Source organism: Engraulis encrasicolus, chromosome 8, assembly GCF_034702125.1.
Source record: "Engraulis encrasicolus isolate BLACKSEA-1 chromosome 8, IST_EnEncr_1.0, whole genome shotgun sequence".
In the NCBI taxonomy this organism is placed as follows: Eukaryota; Metazoa; Chordata; class Actinopteri; order Clupeiformes; family Engraulidae; genus Engraulis; species Engraulis encrasicolus.
In genome coordinates, this window is record NC_085864.1 from 20,324,096 (window position 1) to 20,334,095 (window position 10,000).

Sequence of the window (10,000 nt, forward strand, 5' to 3'; positions counted from 1 at the left end):
TTTTTCTCCTCCCCAAAAAGCCACCCCCATCAACAACACCATTATCACCAAGACTACCTACAACTGTCTCTTTTTGTCAGATTGGTGACATCTGGAGAGCAGGAGCAAAAAAAAAAAGAGAGAGCATGTCACCACCAACAATGGCGTTTGCTGAGGGAAATGGGAGAAAAAATATAAAGTGCATGTTTTCACAGTAGGATGTGTGTGTGTATCAGCTCCCTCAACTTCAGCGAGATCGAGGCTGAGAAGAACATGTCATCCGAAGGACTCATGAGGCAGTGTCTCAGGCTGGGTCAGTGTGTTTGTGTTTGTGTGAGGGAGTGTGTGTGTGTGTGTGTGTGTGTGTGTGTGTGTGTGTGTGTGTGTGTGTGTGTGTGTGTGTGTGTGTGTGTGTGTGTGTGTGTGTGTGTGTGTGTGTGTGTGTGTGTGTGTGTGTGTGTAAGGAAGGGTAAACAGCATGTCAGAGAGAGAGTGTGGAAGGAAGCGCTGCTGAGACGCCATTGAACGATCTGTCACCACATTATTCCAGATATGCATGATGCATGCTACCTTCAGGGGAATATGGGTTATGTGATGTGGCAGTGGGTGGGTGTGTGTGTGTGTGTGTGTGTGTGTGTGTGTGTGTGTGTGTGTGTGTGTGTGTGTGTGTGTGTGTGTGTGTGTGTGTGTGTGTGTGTGTGTGTGTGTGTTTGTGTGCGCACCAAAGGCGCATGTGTGCACGAGAGAGAGAGAGAGAGAGAGAGAGAGAGAGAGAGAGAGAGAGAGAGAGAGAGAGAGAGAGAAATGGGGGAGATAGGGAGAGAAAGAGCGACAGAGACAGAGAGAGACACAGAGTGTGTGTGAGAGAGAGAGGGAGAGAGACAGAGGCAGAGACAGAGTATAAAGTAGATAGAGAAAGAGACGGAGATGGAGGCAGCGAGAGAGATGAAATTCATAATACAAGTTACTTCCTGGGCAGACAAGAGGAGGATAGTACTCACGGATTCTGAAAGCGCTAAATTCCCGACCAGAATTTTTAATGTGTAATGTTCCCCACACTGGCTGCCGGAGCACATTTTAATATTCAGTTGAAACTGTCTGCCTTCAAATATGGATGACAAATGTGATATCACAGTGGAAACAAATTAAATTGCCATTACTTCTTTCCTATGAGTCATGATTGAAAAAAAAAGCTGAAAAGCCTACAAGAGCAGTCATGTTTTTTTCTGTCTTGAAATAATACGGTTACTTGGCAGGAAGTACAATTGTTAACAGTTGGCTGAAATGGTCTCGCTAATGCGAGAGTGCTTATTTCTTTTCTCTCAGTACTGGGGGGGTCTGTGTGTGTGGTCAGATGTGAAGCACAGTCGGTGTGGGAGGATTAATGAATGGACGGCTGCATGTATTTCTGGCATGCTGTGCCAGCAAGGGCTTGACTCAAACCTTCAAACCCACTCAGTCACACTCACATATTTAGTAGTCGAGAGGAACATGATAACAAGGGGAAGGAGAGAGAAAAAGAGGGGGGGGGGAACTGTGTGAGGGACAGATGGACAGAGAGAGAGAGAGAGAGAGAGAGAGAGAGAGAGAGAGAGAGAGAGAGAGAGATGGACAGAAACCAAGAGTGAGAGTGAGGGTAAGAGCGAGAGTGAGTCATTTCATCAAGTGTGTGTGTGTGTGTGTTTGTGTCGGTGTGTGTGTGTGTGTGTGTGTGTGTGTGTGTGTGTGTGTGTGTGTGTGTGTGTGTGTGTGTGTGTGTGTGTGTGTGTGTGTGTGTGTGTGTGTGTGTGTGTGTGTGTGTGTGTGTGCGTGTGTTAGACAGGTCATCAGCTGGGAAAATTAGGCCTTTCGTCCTACCGCACTTTTCTCTGTGAATTACTGACCAGAAGGTCTATTGGAAGAAATTAAAACATGGGGCCACGTCAATTTTTGCTCAGAATTCAATATGGCCCCCATTTTCCAAAATGACTTGTTTTCATGCATTATTACATTGTACTATAAGGTGATATTCATGAAGGATTAATTACTTTCAGCACTATTCTGTCCTATTTCCTTACATACATGTTTAGAAAGGTTGACTAAACTAAAACAAATGAAAATTAAGTTGGCCACCTTGCAATATCCAAAGGAAAGTGCTGAAAATAATGATTGAAATGCACATAGAGAGTCTATGGCTGGGAAAATTAGGCCTATTGTCCTGTCAGGGTTTTCACAGTGGTTTACAGATCAGAAGGCCTATTGAAAAAGATTCACCAGCTGGTTGCCATCTCAAATGTGCTCCAAAATTCAAAATGTTCTCTGTTTTTCAGAATGGCAGACTTTCATACATTTTTCTCAATACTGTAAGGCCATCATTATCAATAAAGACAACCTATTTTCAGTTAAATTCTGTCCAATCTCCTATCTACAGACATGAGTACAAAGGTTGGCAACGGAATGATGTAAATATATCTTGCCCCTTTGAAATATCCGAAGGATTGTTGTCAGAAAATGATTGAATTACACATACACAGTTGACTGCTGAAAAAAGGCTATTGACCTGCCAAACTTTTCACATTACATTACTGACCAAAAGTTTTTCAGGCCTACATTTTTTTGCATAAAGCAAGGGTGAGTGTGCGTGCGTGTGTGCCTGCGCGTATCCCCCACTCATCTTTCCCCTGCTCTACAGTGTCTTTCCCCCACACACTATTCTGCCTCCCACACACTATTCTGCCCCACCCACCTCCCCACCCACTATTCTGCCCCCCCACCCCCTCACTCATGCCCCATGCTACTCTGCCCACCCACCCCTCACTCACCCCCCCACTATTCTGCCCCCCACGCTCACCCCCCCTGACTCATTCTGCCCCCACCCCCACAAAATACTCGCCCACACCCCCATCCAATATGAAAAGTTTGGCAGGTCAAACCCCCTCCCCCGACTCAACTTACCCTCCCCCCCCCAACACACACACTCTATTCTGCCCCCCTGAACCCCCCACACTATTCCCCCCACCACCTCACTCATCCCCCCACACACTATTCTGCCCCCCACCCCCTAATTCAACCCGACTCATTCTCCCCCACACCCCACTCTGCCCCCCTACCCCCGCATTCATCCCCCCGCTACTCCACATCATTCCCCCCCACCTTACCCCCAAACACACACCCTCGGTCTACTGTGTCTCTGTCAGTGTATGTAAAGAAGCACACTGGCCACACACACTTGAGAAAAGCGCACTCAGGCACACACACACACACACACACACATATAAACGCACGCACACACACACATAAACGCACACACACGCACACACAGACAAACACACAAACGCGCACGCACACAAACGCACACACACACACACACACACACACAACACACACACACACACACACACACACACACACACACACACACACACACACACACACACACACACACACACACACACACACACACACAGTTTGGCAGGACAATATGCCTTTTTTCAGCAGTCCACTGTGTTTGTGAAATTCAATCATTTGACAACATTCCTTTGGATATTCAAAAGTGGCAAGATATATATATTCATGCCTTTTTCTAGATAACCTTTATACTCACGTCTGTAAGGGCATAGGACAATTTAACTGAAAAACGGGTAATCTTTATAGATAATTATGGCCTTACAGTATCGAGAAAAATGTGTGAAAGTCTGCCATTCTGAAAAACAGAGAACATTTTGAATTTTGGAGCACATTTGAGATGGCAACCAGCTGGTGAATCTTTTTCAATAGGCCTTCTGGTCTGTAAACCACTGTGAAAACCCTGACAGGACAATAGGCCTAATTTTCCCAGCCATAGACTCTCTATGTGCATTTCAATCATTATTTTCAGCACTTTCCTTTGGATATTGCAAGGTGGCCAACTTCATTTTCATTTGTTTTAGTTTAGTCAACCTTTCTAAACATGTATGTAAGGAAATAGGACAGAATAGTGCTGAAAGTAATTAATCCTTCATGAATATCACCTTATAGTACAATGTAATAATGCATGAAAACAAGTCATTTTGGAAAATGGCGGCCATATTGAATTCTGAGCAAAAATTGACGTGGCCCCATGTTTTAATTTCTTCCAATAGTCCTTCTGGTCAGTAATCCACAGAGAAAAGTGCGGTAGGACGAAAGGCCTAATTTTCCCAGCTGATGACCTGTCTATGTGTGTGAGAGAGAGAGAGAGAGAGAGAGAGAGACAGAGACAGAGACAGAGACAGAGACAGAGACAGAGACAGAGAGAGGAAGAGAGAGAGTTTGACCATTTGTGTATGTAAACATGTATTGTTATGCATATTTTAAATTAATGAGTATTGTTGCTAAAGTTCTTCCATTTAATCTCAAAACTTGTTGACATGAAGCCATTTCATTATTTTCTCATTTTCTAAGCGATCCTATATTTAAATTGCAGGGGACACACAGCGGACAAACATACACACATACATGCATACATTATGAGAAATGTATCACTTTATTAATGGGAAAAACAAATGATGAGAATTAAATTTGAATTGAAATTATTTCAGAGTGTGTGTGTGTGTGTGTGTGTGTGTGTGTGTGTGTGTGTGTGTGTGTGTGTGTGTGTGTGTGTGTGTGTGTGTGTGTGTGTGTGTGTGTGTGTGTGTGTGTGTGTGTGTGTGTGTGTGTGTGTGTGTGTGTGTGCGTGCGCATGTGCGTGTGTGCATGCGTGCATGAGACTGTGTGTGCATGCTTGTGTGTGGGTGAGATGTGTGTGTGTGCTGATGTCAACCGAGTGCAATGTCACAAACAACCGCCTCCATAACACAAGCTTAGAGCATCCTCAATGTCACGAACAATCATCTTCATAAGAGTGGCTCAGAGCAGTCACAATGCTATCCACAATCAACTACGTCACAGTAGCTTAGAGCAGCCACAATTCTATACACAATCAACTTCATAACAGTAGCTTAGAGCGAACAATCAACTCCATAACACTAAGTAAGCTAATTGTATCTTTATCCTTTTGTGTACAGATATAAATGTACAACAGCAGCTGCATGATGTTGTTTGCACTTAATGTTTCACCAGGTAGGCTTTGCTTTGCTACTTGATAACGTTCTCGTTCTGTTTATTTACTCACCAATGGAATACTGTAATGGAATGTCCCGTTTAATGAGGGAATGTTATCGTAGAATATTGTCCATGATAATATGTATGTAAAAGAAAATATCTCCATGTCTCGTGCTGACAATTCACTATACGATCAAAAATCAGCCAGAAAGAGTTTACTTCGCTGGAGATATGAATGTATAACAGCAGCTGTATGATTTTGTTTGCACTTAATGTTTCACCAGAATAAATGCCAGATGGAGCCAACCTTTGTCGCCTTTCCTTGCCTTCGATCTGCCACCGAATGCGGTCTGTTACATAAGGCAGCCACAATGCTACAATCAACTGCGTAACACTAGCTCAGAGCGTCCATAATATCATCCACAATCAACTCTGTTAAGCCTTAGAGCAGCCACATTGCTATCCGCAATAAACTCCATAACAGTAGCTTAGAGCAGCCACAATGATATCAAAATCAACCCTATAACAGTACCTCAAAAGTATCAATATCATCCACAATCAGCTTCATAACACCATCTTAGATCTGCCATTATACCATCTACGATCACCTCCATAACAGTAGCTTAGAGCAGCCGCAATGCTATTCACTATCACCTCCATGACAATAACTTAGATATGCCATTATACCAACTCCGTAACAGTACCATAGCGGATATTCAACTCCGCAACACTACCTCAGAGCAGCAGCACCACCCACAATATCACTATCTCCATAACACTACCTCAGAGCAGCAATAGTGCCGTTAACTCTGTAACTCTATGTCAAAACGGCCATAATACCATCCACAATCAACTCCATTAGCTTAGAGCAGTCGCAATGCTATTCACTACTAACTCCATAACAGTAGCTTAGAGCAGCCACAATGCTATTCACTATCAACTCTGTGACAGTCGCTTAAGAGGCAGCAGGTGTCTGCTGTGATCATTTCAGGAAGAGTGACACATGGGTCTCTTTACCGCAGCCCAGACGGTGGTCCTAATCATCAGGCTGACAGGCGTCTGTGTACAGAAACCGCAAGCCCCATGCATATTTAATACACACAAGGCTATGGGGAGAGACAAGGCAATGTGGCTCAACAGTGATAGTGTGATAGTGTATGTGTGTGTGTGTGTGTGTGTGTGTGTGTGTGTGTGTGTGTGTGTGTGTGTGTGTGTGGAGGTGAGAGAGAGAGAGAGAGAGAGAGAGAGAGAGAGAGAGAGAGAGAGAGAGAGAGAGAGAGAGAGAGAGAGAGAGAGAGTGTGTGTGTGTGTGAGTGTGTGTGTGTGTGTGTGTGTGTGTGTGTGTGTGTGTGTGTGTGTGTGTGTGTGTGTGTGTGTGTGTGTGTGTGTGTGTGTGTGTGTGTGTGTGTGTGTGTGTGTGTGTGTGTGTGTGTGTTTGTGCTATACTCACTTGTGTCCCAGGTGTTTGAGGAAGTATCCGAGGCCTTTGAGGGCCTGGACGCGTATGCCCTCGCTCTTGGAGGCCAGCAGCTTGTAGATCACACTGCAATGGGGACACAGTAACATTATCACTATTCACCATGATCAAATCATCAACATAAAATACACAACTCCTCTAAAGGTAGTCTGCCGTACAAAACAAAGACGCAGTAACTCAGATTCTGGCAAACTGAGAAAAAAGGCTTAAAAATTTCCTATATGGCCCTTCCTTGTAATACCTTGTTAGGATAGAAATTAAATGCACACAAAAAAACAACATGTATGTGTCTTTTTGGCACAAAAACGGAGTTACTGCGTTCTTGGCTGGTATGACTGCCACAAAATGGAGTTACTGCAGGAGTTACTGCGTTCTTGGCTAGTATTACTGTCTACTCCCAAACCATTCCCATTGGAAAGTGCAGCAGTAACTCACTGACTTACTGCGATTTTGTTTTGCACGACGTAAACTTTAATCCAACACCGCAGTAACTTCTTTTTTGTCATTTTTGCACTTTCAACATGATTTTTCTCTAAAACGGGACGATGTTGGACCACCGTTTTTTGACACAAGACAAATGAGGTAGTTTAAGGCCCATTTCCGATCTAAACTCAATTTCGACCATTTTCGAGTTACTGTGTTCTTGTTTTGCAGTAGTGCCGGGCATTATCACTCAATGATATTCATCCAATTCATTCAATTCATTCCTTCACTATCCAGTTGAAGGTGAAGATTGTGCAGATCCCAGGAAAAGGTGCAGGACAAATTTTGACTGTAGTCCTTAAAATCCTTTTTGTTGTCTTTTATTACGTATTTCATGGCTGGATTACGTTTCAACTAGAGATGCACTGGATCCTTAATTTTAGGATCCTGCCGGATACCGAATCCACTGCTTAAGATCTTGCCGGATCCGGAACCGGATACCGGATCCTACGAAAGGGTTGAAACACATAGCCAACTCGCACACGTGGGCCCTTTTTATTATGTTGGCGCAATCTATTTTTAAGACTCATTGGCTTACTGCCACACTGCCTTCAACGACCGCTTCCAAAGGGCTTTCACTCCATGCAGTGATTGGGGTTGTGAAAGACTGACTGAAAAGCCTAGGCTACGTAAAAAGTAGAGTTGCCCCTGATCCTGATTTTTAGGTAACTGCCAGATAGCGGATTCACTGCATAAGATCCTGCCGGATAGTCTGAAAAACCGTGTTATCCTGCCGGATCCGGAACTGGATCTTGGATCCTGTACATCTCTAGTTTCAACAACAAAAGTCTTCATCAGAATCTGATTAAGATTGTTGAAGTCAAAGCGTAATCCAGGCAAGAAATAATAAAAGAAAACAATAAGGATTTTAAATGTGCGGACTTCTCACTCACCATTCAGCATGAACAAATCATCAACATAAAATATGTGGTTAGTATATTTGGCATCTTTCATATTCTAACTCTATGTCTCTCTCCTTTTTGATGTCTACACCTGTCACTTTCCACCTGTCTTCTATTCTTTTTCTATGTCCATTTCTCTCTCCCTGTCACTTTCTCAGATATTTTTTCTGTCCATTTTTGCTCTCTCTGTCTGTCGATCTGTCTGGCTGGCTTTCTGTCGCTCTCTCTCTGACTGCCTTACTATATCAGTTCATTTCTTTCTTTCTCTCTTTAGTGCCAATTCTCCCAGTAACCATAGCCACCTAAAGGTGCTCAACGATGTCTGTGGAGAAAAGGAAAGGATTTTCTCTCTCTCCCTCTCAATGATTATAACAGCCCCTACAACAGTAATTACGACCGACTGTGTGCTCCCTCTCTCTTTCTTTTTCTGTCTGTCTCTCTCTCTCTCTGTCTGTCTGTCTCTCCCCCCCCTCTCTCTCTCTCTCTCGTTCTCTGTCTCTCTGTCTCTGTCTCTCTCTCTCTCTCTCTCTCTCTCTCTCTCTCTCTCTCTCTCTCTCTCTCTCTCTCTCACCGTGACTGTCTTTTGTGAGCCCTGTTTTGCCGCCATGAAATTAGTTTCCTCATCAAAGGGGGATTTTGCAGTGGCAGCGCACTTCTTCCCTTTCCTTCTCTCTCTAAGCGCTCTCCCCTGCTCAGCAAATCAGAATCACTCATCCGAGGCACATTTATATCTCATCAAGAAGATTGGGAAACTCGTTTTTGCACACCGTCCCTCCCCAACCATCCCTCTCTCCTCTCTCTCTACCTTCATTCAATCCCTCTATCCCTCTCTCCAACCCCCATCTCTCTCTAGTAGATTGGGAAACACCGTCCCTTCACCCCCACATCCCTCTCCCACACCTCTAACTCCCCCCTCTCTCTATCTTCATTCAATCCCCCTATCCCTCCCTCCACTCCTCTCTCTCCCTCTCTCTCTCTCTCTCTCTCTCTCTCTCTCTCTAGCATCCATCCTTTGCTCATGTTACATACCTTCAGATAGAAGCTCCCCCCTCCATCTCCTCTCTACATCCCTCCATCTCTCTCTCTCTCTCTCTCTCTCTCTCTCTCTCTCTCTCTCTCTCCTCTCTTCTCTCCTCTCTCTCTCTCTCTCTCTCTCTCTCTCTCTCTCTCTCTCTCTCTCTCTCTCTCTCTCCCTTCATCTTTCTATACCTCCATCCCTTCCTCGCGCTGCATACTCTGCAATAGCTATGCAAATTGGTTACAGCAACGTACAGGCTCTCAGTTACAGTACAGAGTATAGCTCAAATATTCACACCACACTTCCAGCCATACACACACACACATGCATGCATGCATGCAGACGCGCACGCACACACACGCGCGCATGCATGCACACACACACACACACACACACACACACACACACACACACACACACACACACACACACACACACACAAACACACACACACACACAAACACACAAACACACTCTCTCTCTCTCTCTCTCTCTCTGTGTGTCTCTCCTCTCTCTCTCTCTCTCTCTCTCTCTCTCTCTCTCTCTCTCTCTCTCTCTCTCTCTCTCACACACACACACTCTCTCTCTCTCTCTCTCTCACACACACTCTCTCTCTCTCTCACTCACACACTCTCTCTCTCTCTCTCTCTCACACACACACACACACACACACACACACACACACACACACACACACACACACACACACACACACACACACACACACACACACACACACACACACACACACACATTCCTCATTCCTGATTCCCCTCACCGTATGCCGTTCCTCTGGTCGAAGGCGGGGATCATGGAGGCAGGGTGTTCTGACATGAGGGCCACCAGCAGCTGAAGCACATCATGGAGGTTCTCATCCTACAGAGACGCACACACACACACACACACACAGACACACACACACACACACACACACACACACACACACACACACACACACACACACACACACACACACACACACACACACACACACACACACACACACACACACACACACACACACACACACACATACATGTATACATGAACAGACGCATGCATTTGAAAGTATTTGCATGGACACATTTGAGCGCATTT

The 10,000-nt window shown here is 44.8% G+C and overlaps 1 protein-coding gene across 1 annotated transcript in view; it reads right to left on the reverse strand.

The window, feature by feature from the left end:
* LOC134454832 (neurobeachin-like) overlaps positions 1 to 10,000 on the reverse strand; it is a 716,394-nt gene that overhangs the window by 491,217 nt on the left and 215,177 nt on the right. Inside the window, exons 16-17 of the mRNA XM_063205991.1 lie at positions 9,681 to 9,778; positions 6,473 to 6,565 (exon numbers count right to left, since the gene is read on the reverse strand). Of these exons, the coding sequence (XP_063062061.1) occupies positions 6,473 to 6,565; positions 9,681 to 9,778 (191 nt within the window). The remainder of the gene's footprint in view (positions 1 to 6,472; positions 6,566 to 9,680; positions 9,779 to 10,000) is intronic.